The 27,841-nt window shown below is 45.2% G+C and overlaps 1 protein-coding gene across 7 annotated transcripts in view; it reads right to left on the bottom strand.

Moving 5' to 3' along the window:
- MACF1 (microtubule actin crosslinking factor 1) overlaps nt 1-27,841 on the bottom strand; it is a 278,797-nt gene that overhangs the window by 222,278 nt on the left and 28,678 nt on the right. For all 7 annotated transcript variants that reach the window (XM_027775768.1, XM_027775769.1, XM_027775770.1 and 4 more), the window contains exons 3-5: nt 20,183-20,272; nt 14,755-14,832; nt 10,115-10,207 (exon numbers count right to left, since the gene is read on the bottom strand). In XM_027775768.1, coding sequence (XP_027631569.1) covers nt 10,115-10,207; nt 14,755-14,832; nt 20,183-20,272 — 261 coding nt within the window. The remainder of the gene's footprint in view (nt 1-10,114; nt 10,208-14,754; nt 14,833-20,182; nt 20,273-27,841) is intronic.

The raw sequence follows: 27,841 nt of genomic DNA, 5'->3' as shown, positions 1-27,841 counted from the left end.
TGTTTTCGGGTGAGACCACCCCCCCCGCAGGAGTGATTTCTTACTTTCTATCTCTCTCTGTTTGGAGAGTGCACGCGCCCTATAGCGAAAACCTCCCCCCCCCAAAAAAAAATTTATCTTTCAGAAAAACTATAAAACTAACAGACACCTTAAAATAAGCTTGGACAAAAATCAAAAGAAAATGAACCCTATTATTACTATTTGGATGTGTGATGCAAAATAGTTAGTTTTTCTGTATTTCTGTTTTCTCATCTGAACAATGGGCACAAGAAAACAGGCAGTCCAGCCCATCCTCTGGTCTACCCACCTCACGGCTCTGAGGTCAGAGCCATGCAACGGCCCACTCGCTTAAACGCTTATTGCATGCCTGCTCCATGCCAGGCGAAGGGAGGAACTATTAAGCTTACAGCCCAGTGGAGGGGTCCAGACAGCAAGTAAACAGATGAGTAGACATAGAATAAGACAAATGAAGGGCGTGCTAGCCAGCCCATACCGTGAGTCATGCAGTCCTTCTGAGAGCAATTTGGCAAGACACAGGTGAGGTGAAGGCAAGCACACGGCAGTTCCAGTCCAGGTAGCTATTCAAAAAAACCCCATTCCTGTGTGTGTCTCCAAGGACACACACACACAGAAGTCCACTGCAGCAATGAACAAACACTTCATCTGTACAACTAAGAAGTAACTGCCAGTAAGAACTGTGCCGTACGGCTGGACGGGGCACTGCTCACAATCGCTCTATGCCAAGTAGCTAAAATGAACATATCAGGGCTCCCTTTTTCAACACAGCTAAACCTTGAAAACAAATTTAGTTAAGAAAAAAAAAAAAGCTGAAACTCTAGAAGAATTTGTGTCAAATACAAAAACTTACAAACAGCATATATTATTTATGACCACCGCGACTGCTATAACTGTACAAAAGCATTCCCTCGCACGGGATGACACACATCAACTCCAAGAACAGTATTTCAGTGGGAGGCAGCGGGGAAGGAGGGCTGAGAAAGTTGGCTGTATTGGAGTGTTTTATTTCTTTAAAGAGAAAGAAAAAGACCCTGAAGCAAACACAACAAAATATTAACATCTGCTCTGAAGATAAGGATCTGTTATATACTTTTCTGAGTACTTTTAACTTGTTCTAGCTAAAGATTCAAATGAAAATAAAAAAGAACTCCTATTTTTTTTAAAGAATTATTTTATTTATTTCTATTTATTATTATTTCATTTGATCAGACAGAGGCAGAGAGAGAAAGGGAAAGTACGAAAGCAAGCCACCAGGTCCAGGACCCGAACCATGGTCAGCCATGTGGGAATCCAGCGCCTTTAACCACCACGCCATCTGCCGGCCCCAAGAACTTCTATTATTTAGCTCCCATTTAGCTCATATGTTTAAAATACGTGTTACATAGCATTTTGGAAACGATAACCTCTTTACAAAGTTATCAGTACTAACGATCTCATCACAGGAGTACATTTTTCATCGGGAAGTAGCCTCTCCTTCAGCGGAATACTCCCGAGATGACAACCACCGACAACCATGCTACTCTACACACTCCATCAGCACCAGCAACGGATGCGCCCTCGTGACTGTTTTGCTGATCCCTTCACATCGGACCGTTCTCTGCAATTCTCTTTGGCTTGAGACAGCATGTGTTCTCCGTGAGAGCAGCTAATGGATGCTCAGCACCAAGAGGCTGGAAAGCCACAATGGCAGGTAACTACAAAGCGACACGTCCTACTCCATCGGAAGCAAGACACAGAGGAAGGAGGCTCTGTGTGATCCTTCATCAGCCAACCAAAAGCTTCGTGAGCAGGGAACGTTCTTCCACGCTCACCAGCACTTAGCTATCATAGGCCAACACCAGGCTTCGATGAACCTCCTCCCCAACCCCCCAAGGAAAAGGCTTGGTTGTAACTGGGAAAGTACGCTGGGAGCAGAGCTGGTCTACAGTAAGACTAAACAGACATCTAGCTATACTGAAACAGCAAACAGAGAAAACAGGTAGCCAGCACACATGACGAGGCAGCTAGGCCGCAGCTGTTGACCCCTCTCTGCGAAATCACCCACAGGGTGGAGAACAGTGGCTAAGTCCAGAGCCCTGGACATGATAAGGCCTATTAATAACGACAAGCTGCTGCTAACAATTGCTGCCTATGACGGAACGTAGCCTGTGTGCTATTGCCCTATCCCACACCCCTCTGGCCTTTAGCCCTCTATCACGTTACTTTACGCTATGTCTCTTCTCACTCCCCTGAATTGTACAATCCAGCAGGACAGTCTCTATCTACTTCAATTTCTAAAAAGAATGATGTATTTAATTTTATTTATTCATTCACTTATTTTAATTTAACCAGAGAGAGAGAGAAAGAGTGGGAAATTGAGAGAGCAAGTCAGCAGGTCCGGGCCTTGAACCGTGGTTGATCATGTGGAAGTGTCCAGTGCCTTAACCACCAGGCCACCTGCTGGTTCCCCTACTTCTATTTTTTATCTTCCACAGACTTTACAGAAGACCTTGTTCAGAGCTGATCCTCAGTAAAGCTTATGGAATTCAGTTAAAGAATATATTGTTCTCCCAACAAAACCCGCAAGGACATACTGTCTCACACCCACTGTAATGGCTATAATCTAAAAAACAGACAATAAAGGTTGGTAAAGGTTGGAGAAATAAGACCCTCCATACATTACTGGTAGAAATACAAAGTGGTACAGCCACTTTAGAAGACACTTTGGTGATTTCTTAAAAGTTAGACGTGAACTCCCTGAACAAGCCAGCTCCACTCTGCTATCGTCTGACAGTGCCCTCCCTACCACCGATGGCGCGTATGGGATTCTGGCTGCACTGTGAGGGCATTAAAAGGAAACTTAATCTGGGAACCAGCAGTTAGCGTAATGGCTATGTCGCTGGACTCCCACGTAGTTGACTGCGGTTCGTGTCCCGGACCCGGTGGCTTAAAACTCACGCCAGGCGCATGTGTATGTGTGCCCAAGATCCCGAGAGGAGAATGGAGGAGAAGGGATTGCGGCGTGACCATCCCCCTGGGGGGTGATTTCTTGCTTTCTGTCTCTATGTCTCTCTCTGTCTGTCTGGCGAGCGCACACGCCCTACAGTGAAAATCTCTCCAAAAAAAAAGGAAACTTAATCTGACTGTAACGTTCGAAGGTGGGTCTTCACACCTGAGTCCTGGTGGGCTTATTAGGAGGGAGTGAGACCACGGGGACGAGCTGTGCTCCCCCGCCCTCGGCCTGCGGAGAAGCCCGGTGATGCCTTGGGACTCCCCACCACAGAGAAGACCCTCACCAGATACAGCCCTGGACCTTAAACTTCCAAACTGTGAGCCAATAAATCTGTGTTCTCTTAAATTATTCGGACTCAAGTGTTTTCTAAGATAAGCAGCACAACAATCTAGAATATAGTCCTAGGAAAATACATAAGAAAAATGAAAACATATATCCAAAGCGTGGTTTGCAACTATTCCTACCAACAGTATGTATAATATCCAAAAAGTGAAAACAACCCAAATGTCCCCCAGCTGCTAAATAAATAAATATATGGTATATCTACATGAGAGAATGCTATTCCACAAAAAAATGGAATAAAGTACTAATACTCACTATAACATGATAAACCTCAAAGATATTGAGGCCAGCAGGTGGCCTGGTGGTTAAGGCACTAGACACCCCCACATGGCCAACCATGGTTTCAGTCCTGGACCTGGTGGCTTGCTTTCTCAATTTGCTCTCTAGTCAAATTAAAATAAATGAATCAATAAATATAATTAAATAAATAATTTATATATACATATACATATATACACACATATACATGTATATGTATATATATACCTCGCCAGCAGATAAAGTAACAGTTATGTCAGTGGACTCCCACGTGGTTGACCATTTGAGTCCTGGACCCAGTGGCTTAAAATTCATGCTGGGTGCGTGTGCGTGCATGCCCAAAATCCTGAGAAGAGGACGGAGGAGAAGGGATTACAGGGTGGCCATCTCCCCTGGGGAGTGGTTTCATGCTTTCTGTCTCCCCCTCTCTCCAGTGAGCACATATGCCCTATAGCAAAAATCTCTTTTAAAATGGTACAAGAAGACAGAGACAAAAGCAGTGTGAAGTTCACTGTAGTGAAAGAAGCCAGGGTACCACCTATCATATGACTCCATTTGTATCGAGTGTCTGAAGCAAGCGATGGAAGTGGTAACTGGACAAGAGGGATCTTAACAGGATAACGAAAATACTCCAAAAGTGAATCACAGTGATCATTATATAGCACATAAAAATCACTGAATTATACAATGAAAATGGATCAATTTTGTGGTATGTAAATTATACTTCATTAAAGTTGTTTTTTTAAAAAAAAAATAGGGGATCAGCAGTTGGCATAATGGCTATGTCGCTGGACTCCCATGTAGTCAACTGCAGTTCGAGTCCCAGACCTGTGGCTTAAATTCATGCCAGGTGCGTATGCGTGCGTGCCCAAGATCCAAGAGAGGAGAATGGAGGAGAAGGGACTATAGCATGGCCACCCCCCTGGGGGGTGATTTCTCACTTTCTCTCTCTCTGTCTTTCTGGCGGGCGCAGATGTCCTATAGCAAAAATCTCTCCAAAAAAAAATCCATAAGGCCAGCAACTGTGGTGGTTAAGGCACTGGACTCCCATATGGCCAACCGTAGTTCGAGTCCTGGACGAGGAGGCATACTTTCTCACTTGCCCTTTTTCTCTCTCTCTTTCTGATCAAATTAAAAAATCAATAACAACAACAACAAATGTAACTAACTAAATAAATCTTTTTTAAAGGTCTATTTTCCTAAAATTAAAAAAATAATAAAAACCAAAAAGGCATTTTAAAACAATGAACTATATATAGGGGGCTAGCAGGTGATGTAGTGGTTAAGGGCACTGGACTCCCACATGGTGGACCCTAGTTTGAGTCCCAAACCTGGTGGCTTGCTTTCTCACTTTGTCTCTCTCTCTCTTACTCTATCCGTTCTTGGTTGAATTAAAATAAACAAACATAAACAAACAAATGGATAAATAAAGCTCAATAAAAAAATTCTTTAAAAAAATTTTTAAAAGTATTAAAAAAAAACAATAATGAACTACAGGAAAAAAGAAGAAACAGGAAGACAGAGGAGAGATGGACGCCACATTTCTCTGACTACACCTTGCATCCCCTTTTTAAAATCTCCTGCTGGGCTGGCCCCCAGCACAGCACTTGAGCTCTGTGGTCAGGGAGCTAGCTCCCTCATGATGGCCTGCAGTTTGAGCCCTGGCCCTAGTGGCTTCCAAACAGACACATGTGCATGGGCGCCTCAAGTCCTGACACAGTGGGAAAGTGGAAGGGAAAGGGTTATGGAGCGACCGTGGCTCACTGGGTGAAGCTTATGCTCCCTCGCTCTCTCTGGCAAGCACATGCACCCTCTGACAGTAAAAAACATTACTTTAAAATACAATTATTTGTATATCCTTAGTAGATACACACTAAGGTCAAAAAGAACTGGAAAGAAATCATAAACATCTAAATAACCATATTAATAATAACATTGATATTGTTATTTTGATTCATTTATATTACACATGATATATATGATTTTCCAGATACAGTTTTTGTGTACAGAAAGGGAATAAGTAGTTACTGTTGTTAGGATCAAGATTGTTTTCTTTTTTGAGAGGTTTTCGCTATAGGGTGTGTGCGCTCACCAGAAAGACAGAGAGAAACAGAGAGATAGAAAGCGAGAAATCCCTCCCCACCCCCCGGAGGATGGCCATGCCGCAATCCCTTCTCCTCCATTCTCCTCTCGGGATCTTGGGCACGTGCCTGGCATGAGTTTAAGCCACTGGGTCTGGGACTCAAACTTCAATCAGCTACATAGGAGTTCTCACCTTCCGTCTGTCTCTCTGGTGAGCGCATGCACCCTATAACAAAAATCTCTCTCTAAAAAAAAGAAAGAAAAAGGATAAAAATATAATGTCAAAGAAGCTAAATCAAAGCCTATCATCCTAAATTCAATATATCAATATAACTTCTTAGGCTTTTTGCTCTGTTTTTTTTAAAGAAAAATAAAGTGATGCCGCCAACATCGGCGCACAGAAACGGCCTAGAGGCAGAGAGCAATCCAGGAGCACTTGGACTGAGACCAGTAAAGACACACCTGGTTCCTCAGAGAAGCTGCTAATTTCAGGCCTAGGACAGGAAAACTATAAAAGAATCTGGAACATCCCATCAAGCAAGATAAATGAAATGATCAAAGACTAAGGGATCATCCCAAAGTCCTCAGACTCAACCTGAAAAGGCTCCTATTTGCACACACCCTGTGGCAAAATTTAAAAAAGGAAAGGAAAGAAAAGAAAATGCTTCTATTGGTCAAACTAGGAAAAATGCTAACTATATATTATTTGAACAATCAAGTCTGTTGAAAATCCATGCCTTCACAACGATACCAAAAATTTAAGAGATCAGAAAGAAACTTTCATTGGCTACCTTTGGAGAATCTTAGAGAACCAACTAACTATTCTGAAAACTGCTAAGTAGAGAGAAGGACAGGATCATTTATCTTGCTTTTTAAAGGAACTATCTATCCCTCAGGGTAGCTGATGAGATAAAGTTCTTCATAGGAGTATTCCATGGGAATCAGCCATGGAGCCGAATTGTTAAGGGAGCTGGATCCCACATGACTGACCTTGGTTTGAATCCTAGTCTCAGCAGCTTAAAGCACAGTATTGGCTCTGTGCATGCACGCCCAGAATACTGACAGGACAGAGAAACAGAGAAGGGAGAGCAGCCTGACCACGCCCCACTAGGGTGTCCTTCTCCCTCTCTCTTTCTATCTCTCTCTCTCTGGCAAGCTCACGCATGATTGGCAATTAAAAAAAAAATAGATCCCAACGTTTTGAAGATCCCATAAGTAATGACGAATAACAGAATTCATTTATCACCATTTTCCAACTTCCAAGGAAGAAACAGAACTAGCAATAATCAGCAGCAGCTAAAACTCGCAGGTGAACAGCTCAAATGGGAATGCAGAAGAGATGGATAAGCTGATACCACCTGAACCCATAACCAATCACAAAGTAGACAGTGAACATTCTGAGCCTCCTGATGCGCAGCAGGGAAAGAACACAACACACAGCCAGCCTTAGCCTAGTGGGCAAGGGAGTGGGATCCCACCTGGCTGGCCAGGGTGGGAATCCTGTTCCCAGTGGCTTGAAAAAACATGCGAAGCATGGGTGCATGAATGCCCAAAATCCCACCGGGAAGGAGAAAGGATTGCAGCATGACTGACTGAGCCCCTACGGGGATATTTTCTCCCTCCTCCTCTTTCTCTGTTTTTATTTGGTGAGCACACGCGCCTTCTGGCAATTACAAACAAAACAGAACAAAACGGGGCCAGCAGGTGTCGCAGTGGCTAAGGCGCTGGACTCGCACCTGCTCGGCCGCAGGGGAAGTCCCAGATGTGGCAGTTCGTTTTCTCACTTTCTTCTCCCTCTCTGAGGAGTACATGTGCCCCAATTTAAATAGTAATAGTAAATTAAATAAATAATTCTAAAATCAAAACTAAAAAAAAAGAAAACCATAAGGAAGTACAACATAATTACCTTCCCTCTCCCATACCCTATTTAAAAAAAAAAAAGCCTGAATGACGGCATCTGGGGCCTAGACTTGAACCATCAATGCATGGGCAATACAGTACAGGGAGGGAGGACACTGTGAGAAGGCCCGGACGGGCCATGGCATCCTTTCTTTTTCTTTTTCTTTTTGGAGAGGTTTTTCGCTATAGAGCGCATGCGCTCGCCAGACAGACAGAGAGAGACAGAGAAATAGAAAGCGAGAAGTCACCCCCCAGGGGGGATGGCCATGCCGCGATGTCGCCCTACCAGGACATGCTCGCTAAGCTGACATTCCTGGTTATCCTATACCCAAAGCTTGCCTGAGGGTACCCACCCCTACCTGTGCTACAGACGGCCAGCATTAACTACCAGAGTGCCCCCCGACACCCCCCACACACACACACAGCTTTATGCTTTTGGAATTTTCTTAGGGCCTTACAAATTCTGGGAAACCTGCCATCTTGCCTTCGAACAGCAGATGGCGCTAACTTCCCAGCTAGGAAACCACTGCCTTCCAGGGGAGCCAGCTCCTTGGGGAACTTGCCTTCTTTTCCCACCTACTGCAGCAAGGCTCCCTGTAATCCCTCAGCCTAGGGTGCAGCACGTGAGTACCAGAGAGCTGGGTACTGGCGTGAGAAATAGCTATGTTGGCCTCGCACCTGCTCGGCCGCAGGGGAAGTCCCAGATGTGGCAGTTCGTTTTCTCACTTTCTTCTCCCTCTCTGAGGAGTACATGTGCCCCAATTTAAATAGTAATAGTAAATTAAATAAATAATTCTAAAATCAAAACTAAAAAAAAAGAAAACCATAAGGAAGTACAACATAATTACCTTCCCTCTCCCATACCCTATTTAAAAAAAAAAAAGCCTGAATGACGGCATCTGGGGCCTAGACTTGAACCATCAATGCATGGGCAATACAGTACAGGGAGGGAGGACACTGTGAGAAGGCCCGGACGGGCCATGGCATCCTTTCTTTTTCTTTTTCTTTTTGGAGAGGTTTTTCGCTATAGAGCGCATGCGCTCGCCAGACAGACAGAGAGAGACAGAGAAATAGAAAGCGAGAAGTCACCCCCCAGGGGGGATGGCCATGCCGCGATGTCGCCCTACCAGGACATGCTCGCTAAGCTGACATTCCTGGTTATCCTATACCCAAAGCTTGCCTGAGGGTACCCACCCCTACCTGTGCTACAGACGGCCAGCATTAACTACCAGAGTGCCCCCCGACACCCCCCACACACACACACAGCTTTATGCTTTTGGAATTTTCTTAGGGCCTTACAAATTCTGGGAAACCTGCCATCTTGCCTTCGAACAGCAGATGGCGCTAACTTCCCAGCTAGGAAACCACTGCCTTCCAGGGGAGCCAGCTCCTTGGGGAACTTGCCTTCTTTTCCCACCTACTGCAGCAAGGCTCCCTGTAATCCCTCAGCCTAGGGTGCAGCACGTGAGTACCAGAGAGCTGGGTACTGGCGTGAGAAATAGCTATGTCTGGCTGAGTTACAAGTGACAGAAAAGAGCAGTCTTTTATAAAAATAGAACTGTATTATTCTTTTCCTTTTTCCAGTTTTTGTTTTAATTTGCTACAGGACACATGCACTCGCTGGCGTGTGTGCGCATGCAAGAAAGAGAGAGAAAGAGAAGAAATGGAAAGTGAGAAATCACCGCCCACAGGGGATGGCCACACAGCAATCCCTTCTCCTCCATTCTCCTCTCAGGGTTTTGGGCATACACATGTGCCTGGTGTTTTCCAAACAACTAGGCCTGGGACTCGAACTGTGCAGCTGGCCATGTGGGACCCAATCACCATGCCACTGGCAGACCCAGGCTGTTCTTTTCTAGAAGCGATCCAGACTTAAGGATTTGCTTTCTTAGGAGAGGGGAGCAGCAGGAAGGCCGTACACGTGAGCCCCCTGTCAAGGTGCCCCTGCTCCTGGGAGTGGGGGCTCTGCAAGGCTGTGCTCGCCGGCACACACAGACCCAGCTGCCATGCTCCAATTAACCAGGCTTGCTTAAAGACCACGCGGGATGAGGAAAGGTCTCCAAAGCAGGGTTATACACAGACCTTCACTCCACCTTCTAAACGTCAAAACCAGCACCTCTCCACACCCCTCATAAACTGGGTCCCTGAAGAGCCTAGTTTTCACTCAGCTGAGCAAACAGACTTCTACAGGGTTGTCGGGAAAGTCATGGCATATTTTTTCATAGAAAAACAGAAAAATATGTCATGACTTTCCCAACAACCTAATAATAGCCGGACTCCCAGAAACAGGTCCAACAAAAACAGGTGAAAAATCTGATTTCATCATGCAGTCATCAGGAAGTTCTAGGTTTAGGATAAGACAGCTTGTCTCCGGTCCAATCATAATCTGCCTTCCCAGCTCCCACCCACCCTCGTTCACTGCCAAGTGTGGAGAAGGTGGCTCCATGCTGCCGGTGCGAGGCAACACACCCCTCCAGGCCACATCCGAGCCAAGCACCAGGACCCTAGATCCGCAGTGCCTACCTGGAAGTGCAGGATAATGGTCCAGATCAGGCCCAGGGTCAGCTTAGGGTTGCCATCCGTGATGTCATCATTGCGAATATTCACCAACTTCACCTGAAAAAAACGAAAGCCAGTCTTACAGCTCTGGAGTCTTAACTTTTACAGCTTTCCATGAATAGAGAGTTAAATTATTATTGCTGTTATTTAGTGTACAGCTCTGAGCTTTAACACACGCACAGATTCACTTCACTACCACCACAAAACAGTTCTATCACCCCGGGAAGGACCCATGCTGCCCTCTGAGTCGAGTCCTGCCCACATCCCGGCCCAGACCACCGATCTGCGGGCCCTACTTTTGCTTTCGCCAGGAAGCCATGGAAATGGATTACATGGTATGCCACCTTCCGTACTGACTTCCCTTCGCTCAGCGTCATGTCCTTGTGAGCCCCCATCCAAGCTGGTTCCTGGATCAAGAGTCTGCTCCCGTGTGCTGCTGAGCGCAGTCGATTGTATAAATACACCCCCAATGTTTACGCGTGCACGCCGTGAAGGACATGTGAGTGTTCCCAGTCTTTGGCAGTTATGAATAAAGCTCCTATACTCATGTAAAGGCTTTTGAGTGAGCATGTGTTTTCATTTCTCCTGAGCAAAGCCCTAGGAGTGGGATTGCTGGTCATATGGTCTGTGTTGACCTTTATAAGAAAGTGCCAAACTCTTTTCCAGAGGGGCCGCACCACTTCGCATTCCCACCAGCAAAGCAGCCTTGCAAGCACATGGCGTGAGTGGCTTTTTAGCTCGGGCATCAGCACTGTGACTTTTTCTGTTTTTTCCTTTCCTGTCTCTCCCCTTTTCCCTTCTCTTTCCTTCTCAAGGTTGAGAGAAAGAGAGAGGCCTCTTCTCCCTCACCAGTCTGATCTGCTCCCAGCTCCACTATCCCTTCTCTGTCATGGATGGTCACACCTGCCTAGCTCCCCACAGCTCTGCTTTACCCCTAAAGCCTCACTCCAACAACACGTGCGCAGACCGCCCCTCCCTAGGTGACCCCGTCCAGTGTGCTGGGACTGCAGGGTTTCCTGGGAGGCGGAACTTCAGAACAGGAGTATCCTGGCCAAACGAGCCTACTCGTACTCCTCCTCCTCTTAGCTTCTGCCATGCCCTTGAGGAGGTCCTGTTTACTTGTGACCCGCTGTCCTGGCTGTCCCAGCTATGCACGATTAGCGGCCTCCTCAGTCCCGTGACTTCCATTCTGCTCTCCTCTGGCCGTGTGCACAGCTACAGATCAACCTCGCTCCTTTGATCGCTTCCACTGACCTGAAATCCGTATGTTCCTCGAGGACTCCAGTGAGTCTCAGAGGCCTCACTTCTCCCTTACTCTATGCTCGCCTGGGAAGTTCTTCCCTACTCTCGCGGTCCCTTATTCTGCATATTAGGGCCAAAGTGGAGTTAGGAGAGTCTGCCCTACCAGTCCGAGAACCCAGTTTTTCTGATCACTAACCACCAACAACCCACAGCTGGTGGGTGGGCCGGACCAGCCAAGCCCACGTTCCCCAGTCCCATCTCCGTGAGAGTTCTCTTTAATTGTAAAGTCCACCTCCCTCGGCCAAAGCTCCTTCTAATCTCTCCTCACCCTTTCCTCGAGGATTTCTGCACCTGACTCCTCTTCTTTTCTCTTCTACCGCATCACCTCCCATCTTCCTTGGCAGCTTCGGCACTCACCGGCATCCCCGTCCCACCTATCTGCACGACTGGCTGCCTCCTCGCTCGGTCACTTCCATTCTGCTCTCCTCTGGCCCCCCACACAGCTGCGACTGGACCAAGAATCGCTCTGCAGATCCCCGTCCTCTGCGTCCGTTACCCTCATCTGCCCACGCTCGCATTCTATCACAGTATCTACTTCGTCCTTATTTAAACTTCTAGTGAATCAATTCCACTCCATTTACTTTGCACATTAAGGCCCCTTGAGCTTCCTTAACTCCACACACAGACATTTGAGTGTTGCTTTCCCAGGACCCTGAACACTGCAGCAGCATTCATTCTTCCTACCATTTTTCATTTATAATTTATTTCAACAAATATTTAAGTGCCAATTATGGACCACTCATTCTAACAGGTGCAGAAGGTACAATGTTAAGTAAGAGGGTGTCCCCTGAGCCTACAATACATAGGAGCAAAAAGAGAAATAGCAATGACCAATGCTATATTAGAAGTAAATTGCAGGACCAGCAGATGGCATAACAGTCTTCCAGGAGAAGACTGGAGGAGGGGATTGCGGCATGGCCACCCTCCACCCCCCACCCCCGGGGGTGATTTCTTGCTTTCTGTCTCTCTGGCAAATACACATGCCCTATAGCAAAAAACAAAAAACAAAAACAAACAAACAAAAAAAAACCTCTCTCTCTCAAAAAAAAAATTAATTAATAAATAAATAATAAAAGAAGTAAACTGCAATCGTTCTGAGAACACACAGGAAGAGAATTTCCCAAGTTAGTAAGAATCGCTGCTAAAAGTGACAAAAATGGATTCCAAAGATATGCACACCACAAAAAGTCATGTTGGCCCTCTGTTGCCTGGCAACCCCAGCTGTAACAAACCCCCACACAGCTCGCCCTGAGCAGCTGAACTCTCTGACATCCTCATCCACCTTCCTCTCTACCACAAACCATCTCTGAGTCTTCACACCTCCTCTGTCTGCCTCCCTGTTTCTCAAAAGAGGCCTTTTTCTTTTCTCTTGCAAAGATACCCAGAGTTGTGCTCTGGTTCTCATCGCGCTATCCCTGGGCCTGGATCTGGCAATTCGAAAGCAATGGAGGAAGCATGGGGTGCAGAATACAGCATGCAGAGCACAGGAACCCCAAACTATTGGGTCGTCAGAAAAGTCACGGCGCCTTTTTGTGTAGAAAAATGCAACATGGTTTTTCTGATGACCCAGTATGTGTCAGGCGCCCTGGGTTAAAGTCCTCACTTTGTGAAGGCTGGCAGGTGGCATGGTGGTTAAAGGTTCTAGATTCCCACATGGCCAACCACGGTTCAAGTCCCGGACCTAGTGGCTCTCTCACTTTCCCTTTCTCTCTCTGTCTGGTAAATTAAATAATAATAACGAATGAATTTAAATGAATAAATAATAATTTTTTGAGAAGTCCTCACTTTGCTCTAACATGTGTGAGGTAGGCAGGTCATCCCACCGGTCCAGGTCTAGGTTTCTTCATCTGTAAGATGAGGGATGAGGCTGGTAGAGACCTAGGGTTATCTTTTAGGATAAATAGTCTATGACTCGTTAATACTCCTCCTCACACCCATTTGCAATCTTACATATATGTGGTTTTTTAAGACTTTTTGCCACATGCATGTGTGCTCACTATAGAGAGACAGAGACAGAGAGAGGGAAAGCGAGAAATCACCCCCTCAGGGGGCATGGCCATACCACAATCCCTTCTTCTCCATTCTCCTCTTAGGATTCTGGGTTCGCACGCACACATGCCAGTGTGAATTTTAAGCCACTAGGTCTGGGACTTGAACCTAGGTCGACCATGTGGAAGTTTAGCACCTTAACCACCATGCCAAATGCTGGCCCCTGCGATGTGACTCTTCATTGGCTCCTCCTCCTTGTCCAAAAGGTCTTCTTTCCTTATCTATGGAGGAAGAACCTCTTCCTTCCTGCATCTAGGTCCATTATGCTGTACCTTCCTGCTCTATTAAAACTGATCCCCAGGATCAGCAGATGGCATAATTAATGGTCCCATGTAGTTGACTGTGGTTCAAGTCTTGGACCCGACAGCTTAAAACTCACGCCAGGTGCATGTGCACGCATGCCCAAAGTCCAGAGAGGAGAACAGAGGAGGGGGCACTGCAGCGTGATCACCCCCCCGGGGGGGGGGTGATTTCTTACTTTCTATCTCCAACGAGCGCATGCGTCCGATAGCAAAAATATTTCAAATAAAAAAAATTAGGCCAGCAATTGGCATAATGGCTGTCAATGGATTCCCATGCAGTCGACCGTGGTTCAAGTCCAAGACTTGATGGTTTAAATTCATGCCAGGAGCATGTGCGTGTGTGCCCAAGATCCCAAGAGGAGAATGGAGGAGAAGGGGTTGCAGTGTGGTCATTCCCTGGAGGGTGATTTCTTGCTTTCCGTCTGTCTTTCCCTGTCTTTCTGGTGAGCGCATGTGTCTTATAGCAAAAATCTCTCCAAAAATAAATAAATAAATAAATAAATAAATAAAAATACATGTGCATATATCCATCCACCCCTAGGTAACGAATGTGTAACAACTGAGACCTTTTCCTGGTGCCTGAGAAAAGGGACCTCGATCACCCAGAACAGGTTTCACAATGCTGTCGTGTTCTGCTTCTCCCCCTTTCTGAACACTACACCTTTGTCATCTTTGCTGGTTTACTTTTCATCTAAGGCAGGCCTACAGAGTTCCATCTTTGGCATCTTACTATGAACACTCTCCCTCTCCAAAAGGCCTAAGTTTGACGTACGAACTTCCAAACGACCTGCCCAACCATAATTCAACTGCACACTGACCAGTTAAGACTCAGAACTGGGTCAATCAGATTTAGCATTTACTGGAGGCTTCCTAGGGACGCTGAGAACTTCTCTAAATAGGGCTGCCTGCCAGGAGTCCCTGCAGAATGGAGAAATCACAACGTAGTCTTACCTGGCGCTGCTTTAGGAAGTCCAGGGCAATCTGCACATTCTGCAGCCGATGGAACCGCATCCTGCCCTTCTCCCGGGGCTGCAAATTAGAAAAGAAGAAAAGGAGGAAAAGAAAGAGAGAGAGAGAGAAGGAAAGAAAAGAAGGAAGATAAAGAGGCGTGTGTTAGTTTTACTATACTAATTTACCCACACAGACCCTTTCCGCTTTCATGGCGAAGACCATTCAAGAGCTGTTCACGGAGGAAGCCAGGCGTGGGAGCATTACGAAAAAACCCCCTTTTAGAGCAAGACCCAAGTGTATTTCGCCAGGAGAAGCCTCAAGAACCACTGTGCAGCTGTGCACACACAACACTGCTTGCCACCACGCGCAATCAGTGCCACGACCTCTCTGCGGGTCTCCCGTGTGGCAAAGCTTGATTCTGGATGTGCGGTTAATGGGAAGGAAGACTGTCTCCGTGGCTCCAAAGTCAGTTGCTGCTAGTGAAGGGAAAGCCCTGACTTAACTGCACAGTAATAAATGGAGCCTACCTTATCCCAGCCCTGACACAGCGAGCTCAAGGTAACTGATTCCTAACTATCGGGAAGGAGGAGTGGCACGTGCTCAACAAATAAGTGAAAAGTCCAGAATGGCAGGCGAACCCGGAAGACGTGCGTGTCCCAGGAAGATGGGAGTCACGCAGGAAAGCAGCCTCTGGGCTATGAAATTCTCGGAGCAGACAACACCGTGACGGTCCGGTGCTGTTCAGCCTCACACTCCGAAGTTCCTTAGGACCAGTCACTCCTTCCTGGCTGTCCTACAACCCGGAGGACACGCCCGTTTCCGCACGGTGCCTCGGGCACGGCTACCGACTGTTCAGCTAGCGAGTACATGCAGGAACGGCTCTCCAGCTCTGGAACATTTTCTTCTGCTAACTTTCCAATGTTGTTATTATTTCACTAAAAATGTGACTAAAACATCACTCTCACTAGATTTTATCCAGTTAATTTGTAAATGTCAAATTGGTATAATTAAAGACTAATAAAATATATGGCAGCTCCAGGCCAGCTGGTGGCAGGATGGTTAAGGCGGCTGGAGGACACGCCATGTGGTTGAGTTCCAGACCCGGCAGCTTGAAAAGTATGCCAGTACATGTATGTGCCTGCCCAAAATCCTGAGAGGAGAAGGGATTCCGGCACGGTCACTCCTCCTGGGAGTGCTCTTTCTCCACTCCCACCCACCCTGAGCAAATGTGCCCTTTAGCAAATTAAAAAATAAATGATGTGTATATATAGTATAGCAGCACCCAGAAGGAGCAGAATGTGGGTGTCTGCTCAGAAGAAACATATTGCCCCAAATTGAAATGGGCAAAAAGTTGGGAACAGCAGGTGGCATGGTGGTTAAGGAGCTGGACTCCCACATGGCCACTCACAGTTCAAGTCCTGGACCTGGCAGCTTGCTGTCTCACTTTCCCTTTCTCTTTCTCTCTCTGGTGAGTGCATATGCCCTACAGCAGAAAATAATGATAAGAAATAAAATTATGTATTAAAAAAATAAAGGAAAAGGTTTACCAAAAAAAGGGCAAAAAGTAGCCCAGCACATAGAAAGGTAATAGATGATAACTTCTAAGCAACACTCTCTAAACAGAATAATCTACAGAGAAATCCAAGCCTTTCTAGGTAACAGGATAACTTAAGTGAAAAGTTTAAGAGGGGCCAGCAGGTGGCATAGTAGTAAAAGTGCTAGACTCCCCCATGGCTGACCATGGTTCCAGTCCTGGATCTGGTGGATTGAAAATCACACTAGACATATGTGCTTACATGACTAAAATCTCAGAAGGAGAACAGAGGAGAAGGGATTGGGCATTGCTATGCCCCCACGGGGTGATTTCTCACCTCTCTCTCTCTCTCTCTCTCTCTCCTCTCTCTCTCATGCATGGACCCTTTGGCAAAAACGTTTTATTTTTTTTTTTAAAGAATTATTTGTTCGTTTTTATTTATTTATTCATTTATTTACTTTAATTTGACCAGAGAGAGACACACACACAGAGAAAGAGAGAGAGGGAGAGGGAGGGAAGCGAGAAAGCAAACTACCAGGTCCGGGACTTGAACCATGGTTGGCCATGTGGGAGTGTCTAGCACCTTAACCACCACACTACCTGCTGGTCCTGGCAAAGATGTTTTTTAAAAAAATGTTTAAAAAACTCTTTTTGGGGGGCCAGCAGGTGGCATGGTGGTTAAGGTGCTGGACTCCCACAAGACCAACTATAGTTTGAGTCCCAGACCTGGTGGCTTGCTTCCTCTCTTTCCCCTTCTCTCTGTCTCGCTCTCTCGCTCTGGTCAAATTAAAATAAATAAACCAATAAAGTTAAATAATAATAATAATAAACAACTCTTTTTTAGCAAGAGCCTCTTCTCAGTCATTCCAGCTAGTCTAATTATGAATGGGGCTTAGAGGACGGCAGGGCCCGTGCAACTGAAGAGTCTCAGCCAGGGACGAGGAGCTCAGTCGAAGGAAATGACAACTTTGACAGGACAGGGAATGGGATATTACCAATCCTTATTTCTGGAGAAAGATTTGGGGCTACATTCCAGGGGCTGTGAGCAGAAAATGTTTCTCTTACACATTTTCTTTTTTCCTAGGTACCTTTCACCAAAAACTAACACCCCCAAAACATGCAAGTTAAGTCTCGCTTGTCCATAGCAGCTAGAGTGCCACTGCCCAAGGCCAGAGTGTCTCCATGCAGTGAGTTTGCAAACAACAGGCTGTTTTGAAAACCAATGGTAGAGCGTGTGGTGAGAACTAGAGGGCAGAGAGGTGGGAAGAAGGTACAGTTAGTCTGGAGTGGAGCTGTGAGCAATTAAGGAACTGGCATGCCGTCCACTAAACTGTCCACCATTCTGCAGTCTGTACTCAGACGACACAGCAAGGCCACCAGAAAGCTATGGGTCTCCAGGTCACAAAGGGACTTGACACTGCCAAACACCATTATTCTTTGTGTGCCAACCTTTTTCAAACAAGCAAAACAATTAATTCCCACTCCTGGGTTATCTAACGGTGGCAACAGGCACAACTAGTTTTAACCAGTTTCTTTGGGACCCAAATTCCCAGGTGGAAAGAGAAGGCAACTTGTAACTGAGCTACTCGGAGACCTGGAGACCCTGACTCTGAGTGCCCTGCAGTGCCAGCTGGGGTGCTGGCTTCCCCAGGAGGACCTACGACATCATCCTCATCTTCCTCCTCCTGCTCCTCGCTGTGTGTGCGGCGCCAGGAGGGCATGCTCACCAGACGGAGGGTCTTCAGCCCTGCTGGCTCCTGTGGCCCCCAGTCAAGCAAAGACACACAGAGGAACAGGAAATCCACAACACAAAGATGAAAAGGAAATGAATGCAACATTAAAAAGAAGATGAGAATAACTCCCCACATCAAAAAAAAAAAAAAAAAGAAAGAAAGAAAATCAAGACAGATGGTTACAATGAATACATTTCATGTTAAAAATGCACCTTCAACACAAACCACCTACTCTCTCGCTTTTGTGAATCAACTCAGGGAGAAAAAGAGAATGAGAATAACCATGGAAAAGATATCTAGGTGGTTTTGGTGAGAAGATGCTATCCTATAAGTACCTCCACAAATACCTGTAGGTTTTCAAGGGGTAGAAGAAAAATTAGACTGGGGCCTCCCCATAGCCATTGGTTAAGGGAGTCGGATTTCACGTGGCCAGCCATGATCTGAGTGCCAGCCACAGCACTCTGAGGCATGTGGTGAGAACTACAGGCCACAGAGGTGGGTGCGTGTGTTTGGGTGCATGTGTGTGCATGCCCCAAATCCTGGCAGGATGGGCAAGCGCAGGAGAGGGGACTGCAGCATGACCGCACCCCACTGGGGCTTGTTTTTCCCTCGCGCAGTCTTCTGTCTCTCTCTGGAGAGTGCATGTATCCTCTGGCAATTATAAATACATACATTAGTAAGTAAGTAGATCGATTGAACAGTTTACCTGCTTCATAAGCATGTCACTAAAAAGGATCATTTTTTAATAAAAATCACTACTATTTCATCACGCAAAGACACGACAGAAGAACAGGAAATTCACCTGTTGCAAAATATAACTGAGTGTGAGTGCTGAAGTCAGCACAGTGAAGGGCAAATTCTGATTACTTACTAGATTTTTAAAGGAAAGCCAGAGAAGAACTAGAAATTACCATTTGCTTGGCTGTGTTAATTAAAGCTACTGACAATTTAAGGCCATTAAAATAACTTCATTACAATGTAGAAAAAAAAAAGATACAAAACAAAGGGCCCAGGGGAAGCCAAGCCCTAGTCCTAGAAGGAGCAAAATGCCTCTTAGGCAGTGAGATCCAATGCGCCAACTTCTGTTCTTTAAACAAAACAAACAATGACTAAGGATTCACTATCGACTAGGGCAGGAGTGGGCTGAGCTCCACCGCCTGCCCAAGCCAGGCGCTCTTCAGTCCTCCTCTGCACAGATGTTGCCAGCATTCATCTCTTCTCTATTTTTTTTTAATTATCCAGTTAATATTTATAGGTGCATAGTTTCATGCTCACATGTTTTTAGGCATTTTATATATATATATATATATTAACAGATTGTACAATACAACCCTGGACTTTTCTAAATGAAAACTATGTCTGTGGCCCTGGAGACAGAAGGCAGACCGCATGGATCACCTGCTTCCATTAGGCACAGACGAGCAGGTCCACGGGTGGGTTACTCTGATCCCTCAAATAAAGTTTAAAAACTATCCTCTGACCAGCCGAGTTAGAGGCTCAGCCTTTGCCTTCAGATATGCAGGTGTTTCCGACAATCAATGTTCCCGCGTTTTGGAGGGACAGCGTATTTATAATAATTACACAAAGAGCCCACGTGCATGGCACTTGAAGGTCGTGTCTGCTCAAACACCACCTTCAGCACCTCTCCAAATCTGTGAGACTCGGCAAGTCACAAAAGGAAGAAAGTGAGACAAATTGGGAAGAAAATAACACCAAACACCCGGGCTTTAAATGCATACTTCAGGTGCTTAGGTGAATAAGAACATTTTCAAATTCACACTTAAGGGGGAAATGGAAAGTCTATATAGACTAGAAAGAAAAAGATAACCTTGTTCAATAATCTTTAAACATAAACCTCCCATACCTGAAATACTACTACCTAGAAATAAAGAATGAGTAAGGAGAAAGCACGTGGCTATGAAAGAAAGATCGCTGATAACTGATTCCTGGTTTATCAAGAAATGAGACTACGCAGTGAATCGACTGAAATGATATCTGTAAATTACGAATCTGGGTTAGAAACGAAGTCTACCTATAATCTCTCCTCCGTCGTCCTTCCACCTGCTAGAGCAGGCAGTGACGGCCACGGCCCTCGCGTTCAGGGCTATGGGCCAGTAGGGCTGCCCTCGTGAGGCCACACGTGGGGAGAAAGGAAGCTCACCAGTTTGATGCCCGAGAGGACCTCTAGCAGAGAGATCAGGTTGTGGCCATCCCGCAGATCTTCGTAAAGATCGTTGATGTGCTTGCGGACCTGTGAGTGAGAATGTGACAGGCTGAGTTACTTAACCTTGAATAATTTTATAGTCCACACAGGACTCTCTGGTTCTAGGTAAACACGAATTAAAGACCTTCAAACTGGAAGCAACAATAAAATTCAGAAACATTCAGATTGGCGTAAAATACATATAAAATTAGTAATGCTTATCAGAAGTAACTATCCTTTTTTTTTTTTTGGAGAGGTTTTTGCTATAGGGAACATGCGCTTGCCAGACAGACAGAGACAGAGAGACAGAAAGCGAGAAATCACCCCTGGGGGAGTGGCCACGTCACAATCCCTTCTCCATTCTCCTCTTGGGATCGTGGGCACACACGCACACGCGCCCCGCGTGAGTTTAAGCCACTGGGTCCGGGACTCGAACTGCGGTCGACTACGTGGGAGTCCAGCGACATAGCCATTACACTAACTGCTGGTCCCAGTAACTATCTTTTTTTAATTGAAGTCTTATCTATTACACACTCTACCCAACACTGAACAATAGTTCAAAAAGTTTAGACATGGGGATAGGGGAATCTTAATTATCCTAAAACATCTCAGGAATCACTGTGGGCCAAAATGATAGAATGGCTACTGAAGGACAGATGAGTCCAATCAGAGTCAGAAAAGCCTCCCGCGGGACCAGCAGTTAGCGTAATGGCTATGTCGCTGGACTCCCACATAGTCGACCGCGGTTCATGTCCCGGATCCGGTGGCTTAAAACTCATGCCGGGCGCATGTGCATGTGTGCCCAAGATCCCAAGAGGAGAATGGAGGAGAAGGGATTGCAGCGTGACCACCCCCCGGGGAGTGATTTCTCGCTTTCTGTCTCTCTGTCTCTTTCTGTCTATCTGGCGAGCGCACGTGCCCTATAGAGAAGCCTCCCGGAAAGCTGAAAGGAAACTAAATGCTAGGTACTCAATGTTTCCCTGGGTGTACGTCTGGCTTAACCCCTCTTACCAAATATCTCAATAGGGATCTTGAGGATTAATTTCCTTGTGGGAAAATTAATTTTAATCTTACATTAAAGGGCTGCTTAGCAGTTAAGGGAGCCAGATCTCACGTGACTGACCATGGCTCGAATACCAGCCCCAGAAACTGAAGAATCATGCTAGGCACATGTGCATGTGTGCCAAAACTCCTGATGGGAAGGAAGAATGAAAGAAAAAGGGATTTCAGCATGACCACACCCCAGTGGGGTCTCTTGGTTTCTCTGTCTCTCCTTCCTTCCTTCCCTCTTGTAAGCTCACATATCCTTTGGCAATTTAAAAAAAAACCTTATCTAAGGACCAGCAGATGGAGTAATGGTTACATCGCTGGACTTCCACATGACCAGCTGTGGTTCTAGTCCTGGACCTGGTGGCCTGAAACTCCTGATGGTGCAAATACGTCCAAAATCCCAAGAGGAAAATGGAAGAGATGGGATTGTGGCATAGCCATTTTCCCTGGAGGATGATTTCTCACTTTCTGTCTCTGTCTCTCCAGCAAGTGCACGTGACCTATAGCAAAAATTTCTCTAAAAAAAAAAGGCCTTACCTAAAAATAGATTTCATTTTGGGAAAAAAATGTAACTGGTGTCAAATACTATGCTAAATGCTTTATGTGCTATCTCGAGACCCCTGACACCTGTAAAGTAGCTATGAGGTATGATTATTATCCCTAATTTACACATGAAGAAGCAAGACACAAAAGGCTTCATAACTTGCTCCAAGTCGCCAAGTGGAAAAACCGCCCTTAGTTTGATCTTCCTGATTTGACAGTTATTGCCTAACTATTTTATAATTAGCTATAATTTTTTTTCCCTGCTAGGGGGCACATGTACCTGCCAGAGAGACAAAGAAACAGAGCGAGAGAAGAAAACACCCCCCCCCCCCAGGAATAATCATGATGCAATCCCTTCTCCATCTCCATCTCTCCCTCCTTCCAGGATTTTGGGCAAGCACTCCTGCACCTGGCATTTTCTCAGGCCATCAGGACCAGGAGTCAAACCTTGCAGTCAGTCATGTGGGATCTGGCTGCCTTAACCATCAGGCTTTGGAGCCGGTCCCATAATCTTATTTTACTTATTTAATTCACTTATTACCCGTATTTTTCAGAAGAAACCGAGGATGCTAAGGCTCTAAGACGTTAAAGGCACATGAGCTGAGTGGCAGTAGACCTTTCGCTTCACCCCACGTCCAATGACAACTTCACCGAATCGTGCTTACAACACAGAATTAGAAGACTAGTGAAAATTACAAAGAAGGCTCATTCTTTTCTTTTTTCTGAGAATTATTTAATTTTTTTGTTAATATTATCATTTTTAAATTTGATCAGGGAGAGTCAGAGAGAGAGGGAAAGTGAGAAAACAAGCTGCCAGGCCCGGGACTCAAACCGAGATGGCATGTGGGAGTCCAGGGCTTTAACCACCACAGGCACACCACGCGCCAGCCATGAAGACTGACTTTTTTTTTTAAAAGAGAGATGTTTGCTAGGACGTGCTTGCCAGAGAGATAGAAAGCCAGAAATCACTCCCTGAGGGGATGGGCACACCACAATCCATTCTCCTCTTGGCATGCACACACAAGTGCCCAGCATGAGTTTCAAGCTGCCAGGTCCAGGACTTGAACCACAGTCAACTACATGGGAGTCCAGCAAAATAACCTTTTTCTTTTTTTTGAGAGGATTTTGCTATAGGGAGCATGTACTCGCCAGAAAGAGAGACAGAAAGTGAGAAATCATCCCCCTGGGGGGAGGTGGCAACCACAATCCCTTCTCCTCCATTCTCCTCTCGGGATCTTGGGCACATATCACACACGCATGGCCTGAGTTTAAGCCACGGGGTCCGGGACTCGAACCGCGGTTGACTACATGGGAGTCCAGTGACATAGTCATTACGTCACCTGCTGGTCCCAGCAAAATAACCATTATGCCATCTACTAAGTCCCAATGAAGACCGACTTTTAACATGCATAACTTTCTAGGCAGCAAGAAGGGCTACTTTTAGAAACAGTAACTTTCTAAATTTCTAAAGTTTCTACTAGAATCTTTCAAGCATTTTTACAGTTCAATCAAAAACTGAAGTCCTTTCCCATTATAATATTCAAAGTAGCATTCCAAGTAGAATGAGAATTGCGAAAGATAAGATCTGAAAACACCTAGAAGACTTCCTGAAGAGATGAGACTTAGAAAATTAGCAAATGTTGGGACCAGGACACACTCCCAATAGCAAAAACCTCTCTAAAAAAAGAGAAAGAAAGAAAATTAGCAAATGTTGTGGTAGAAACAAAGATGGAAAAACTACCTGGGACTAGGTTTAGAAGTAGAAATATACAAGGTGCGTGTATAAAGGAAAAAGAAGGAGGGACCAGCAGTTAGCATAATGGCTATGTCGCTGGACTCCCACGTAGTCAACCATGGTTTGAATCCCGGACCCGGTGGCTTAAACTCACGCCGGGCGCATGTGTGTGCATACCCAAGATCCCAAGAGGAGAATGGAGGAGAAGGAATTGTGGCATGGCCATTCCCACTAGGGGGTGATTTCTTGCTTTCTGTCTCTCTGTCTCTCTCTGTCTGTCTGGCGAGCGCACGCACCCTATAGCAAAAACCTCTTCAAAAAAAAAAAAAAAAGAAGGTAACCGAGTACTCAACTGGAGAAAATATGTATGATGAATTGGATGACAGCTTTCAAATACTGAAAGAATTTTCAATTTTTGTGTTATTCACAATGTACTGGTCTAGCCATGACATGCGTTCAAGTTTAATCTGCAATATTAACATTTTCTCCACCGCCCTGTGTAGACAGTGAACAGACAAGACAGCTAGCTCAGACGCAGTATTTGCTGACTCCCGGTGTAAATACTCCCACCACAACCCTTCCAAGCTACGGATACAAAATATCACTGAATGCAATGTGGGAACAACTGTCGGCAGAACCCCATTCCCTAGGATGTCCATCATGAAGACACGACAGACATGATTAATCCCAAGAGCACGGACAATAACAGCATGTAGGAAAATAATTATGAAGTGAAAAGCTTTAAGTATGTATTGCCTTTATTTTAAATATAACTTATTTAATGTGAGCTTATATGATTTCATTTTTAATAATGGCTATGTTTAGGGACCAGCTCACAACTCTGTTCAACATGAACGTTTGGCTCTCGTGAGTCCACCTCAGCAGGCTCCAGCACATCGGTAACTCCAAAATTTCAAGAGCCGGTCCTCAAATAGGTCCAAGGTTTCAAGCTCTCAGGGTGAAACCATGTTCTGCGTCGCTCACAGGCATGAGCAAGTCATGGGGGTTCACAGGGGCGTGGATCTGATGGGTTTAACTGGATATGCTGAGGGCCAGTACAGTGGTGGGCTGGGTGCTGCTCGGTGATGCTAATTCCATATGGAGGCTCGAAGTTCAGTTCCCAGCTCCACCTGTACATGACAGCATTAGCACAGGCCTGTGGCCCTGCCTGCCTGGGAGGACGACTTCAGTGACACCCAGTTGAGGGTCCCTGCCATCCTTCCACTCCTCTACCCAACCCTGGTTTCTCTCTCTCATGAAATAAACAAACTTTTAAATATATTACATTTTCAATGACAGTGAGGAGCTATAAATGGAAATGTTCTTAAAGCAGCTGGAAATACCAGACTTCACTGTGGGTCAGCTGGGAACTTTGGCGTCATGTGCACAGGGGTGCTAGCTAACGACATGGGAAACAGAGGGCTTTCTGGGTTAGGGGAAAGAAATAAGAGAACTGACCCTGAGGGAACAGCCCAAATTAGAAGGCAGGAGATGGAAAAGCCATCCGAAAAGATAGAAGATTTTGAGGGTAATGCAGGGGTCATAGTCAACGATAAACGTGAAATGAAAGGTTCTGCCATCGCGGGACCAGTGGCAAAGGAGTGCGCAGACTCGTGGCCCAGGATTGCATCTAGTGCTGGCAGCACCGCCTGATTCTCCAGTGTTTGTAAAAATATAAATAAATAACAACCCAAGACATTAAAAACTATTTGCCCCCCACCCAAAAAAAAAGGAAAAGAAAAGACAGAAGAAAAACAACAAAATAGGAACCGTGAAAGAGGTAGGCAGAAATAAATAAATAAAACCAAAACAAAACACGAAAGTGAGAATTAAGCCAGGGATGATAGCCAGTATCAAATATTACAGCAGGTCAAGGAAGGAAAGGATTAACCTTAAATTTTCCTACAAATAAGTAAGAGCACTCTTCTTGGAGAATTAAGTTTCATGACAGTGGTACAATGGAAATAAGATTATAAATGAATGGTAGTTTTTTTAAAAATCAGAAATATTAAATCCTTGATGCTAAGGGTTAAGAGAAGGGACAAATAACTTAATGAGGAATGTATTTTAGATAGGGAAGACTTGAATATAGAATATGAAAATCGGGGGGCCTGGCAGGTGGCATGGTGGTTAAGGGTGCTGGACTCCCACGTGGCCAACCATGTTGAGTCCCGGACCTGGCGGCTTGCTTTCTCACTTTCCCCAATCACCCCCCCTCTCTTGCTCTGTCCCTCTCTGGTCAAATTAAAACAAATAAATAAGTAAAGTTAAATAAAATAACTTTCTTTAAAAAAAAAAGAATATAAAAATCAGGAGTGGGCACTGAATCATTATTTAAATAAATAATAGTTGGTTTTGAAGACCAAGTGAGATCATGATATTAATAGGACAGACAGTAGGGACCAGCAGATGGCATAGAGGTTAAGGTGGCTAGATCCTACATGGCTGATTTTATGGATCGAGGCCTGGACCCAGAACCTTGAAAAACAGGCTGGGCGCATGCATGCTAAAAATCCTGAGAGGAGAATGGAAGAGAAGAGATTGCAGTGTGACCATCCCACCTGGGGAGTGATTTCTCACTTTCTCTCTCTCCCTATCTCCCTGTAGAATGCTCATGCCCCCAGGCAAAAAAAAAAAAAAAAGAAAAAAAAGGAGAGAGAGAGAGAGAGAAAGAGAAAGAAAAGGAAACCCTTATATACTGCTGGTGGGATATAAAATGGTAGAGCTACTTTGTAAAAAATAATGTGATGGGGTTGGCTCCTTGGGCTAGTGGTTAAGGCAGCCACATTCCACAAGGCTGACCCTGCAGTTCGATTCCTGACCCAGCGGCTTGTGAAACAAGCTGGGTATGTATATGTATAAACCCAGGGCCCTAAAATGGGAGAGAAAAGGAAGGATTTTGGCCTGACCGTCTCTCACTGTGAAGCAAGGAGGTGATTTCTCCTTTCCCTTTCTCTGGCAAGTCATCTCTAGCAAAATTGATGATGATGATGAAGCAGTTCTTCAAAAGGCTAAAACACAAGTTACCACTGACTCAGCAATACCACTCCCGGGTAGTAACTCAAGAGGACAGAAAACTGCATCAGGACAAAAGTTTGTACACAAATGTTTACAGCGGTGTTGTCACCACAGCCAAGAAGAGAAAACAACTGAAATATCCGCCAATTGATATATGATAAATAAAATGCACCGTGGCTGCACAATAGAATATTATTCAACTGGGACCAGCAGGTGGCACGGTGGTTAAGGCACTGGACACTCCCACATGGCCAACCATGGTTCGAATTCCAGACCTGGTGGCCTGCTTTCTCACTCCCCCCGCCCATCTCTCTGGTCAAATTAAAATAAACGAATGAATGAATAAAATTAAATAATTTTTAAAAAGAATATTATTCAGCAATAAAAAGAAAGAAAACACTGATCCATGTTACAACATGGATGAATCCTGAAAACATCATGCTAGGTTAAAAAAAAAAGCAGTTACAAGAGACCATTATTGTACTATTGCATTTGTAAGAGAGAGTAAAAATAAGCATATCTACAGACAGCCTAGTGCTGGGGAAAAAAAACACATGGGGAGGCTGGGCTAAGGGGTAGAAGGTTCCTTTCTGGGGTGATAAAAATGTTCTAAAATTGATTATGGTGATAGCTATATAACTCTGTAATATACTAAAAGCTATTCAATTATACATTTTATTTTTTATACAATTATTTAATTGTATTTATTATTATTATTATTTTAAACTTGCTGTAGGGCACATGTGCTCACCAGAGAGAGACAGAGAGAGAGAGAGAGACAGAGGGAAAGGGAGAAAGCAAGTCGCCAAGTCTGGAATTCGAACTGCAGTCAGCCATGTGGGAGTCCAGAGCCTCAACCAACACGCCATCCACAGGGCCTGAAGTTATATACTTTAAATGGGTGACTTTTATATGTGAATTAAATCTCAATGAAGTTTTATAAAGAATAAAAAAAAGACAGAGTTCCACTGTGTGGCCGTCCTCCTGCCTTAGCTCTGGGCCATAGGTCCACGGGCACAGGGCCCTGTACCTGACCTTTTAGACAGACCAGGTACAGAACCAGGGCCTCCCACATGGTCCCAGCCTGTGAAGCAAAACATCTAAGCAGTATAAGCCACAGTGGCTACGCCAATAAACCTGTTTTTAAACATTTTAGGAGACCGAGTCCATCCTAATCCAATCTAGTCCTCCCCAAACCTCATGCATTAATAGGTTTGTGTACCTATTATTTGAACAGAATCCCAACCTGTTTCCTGGCTTTAAGTTTTAAG

Source organism: Tupaia chinensis, unplaced genomic scaffold (genome assembly GCF_000334495.1).
Source record: "Tupaia chinensis unplaced genomic scaffold, TupChi_1.0 Scaffold000604_1, whole genome shotgun sequence".
Lineage (NCBI taxonomy): Eukaryota > Metazoa > Chordata > Mammalia > Scandentia > Tupaiidae > Tupaia > Tupaia belangeri.
Note: the sequence above shows the minus strand (reverse complement) of the source record. Positions and strands in the feature narration are given on the sequence as shown.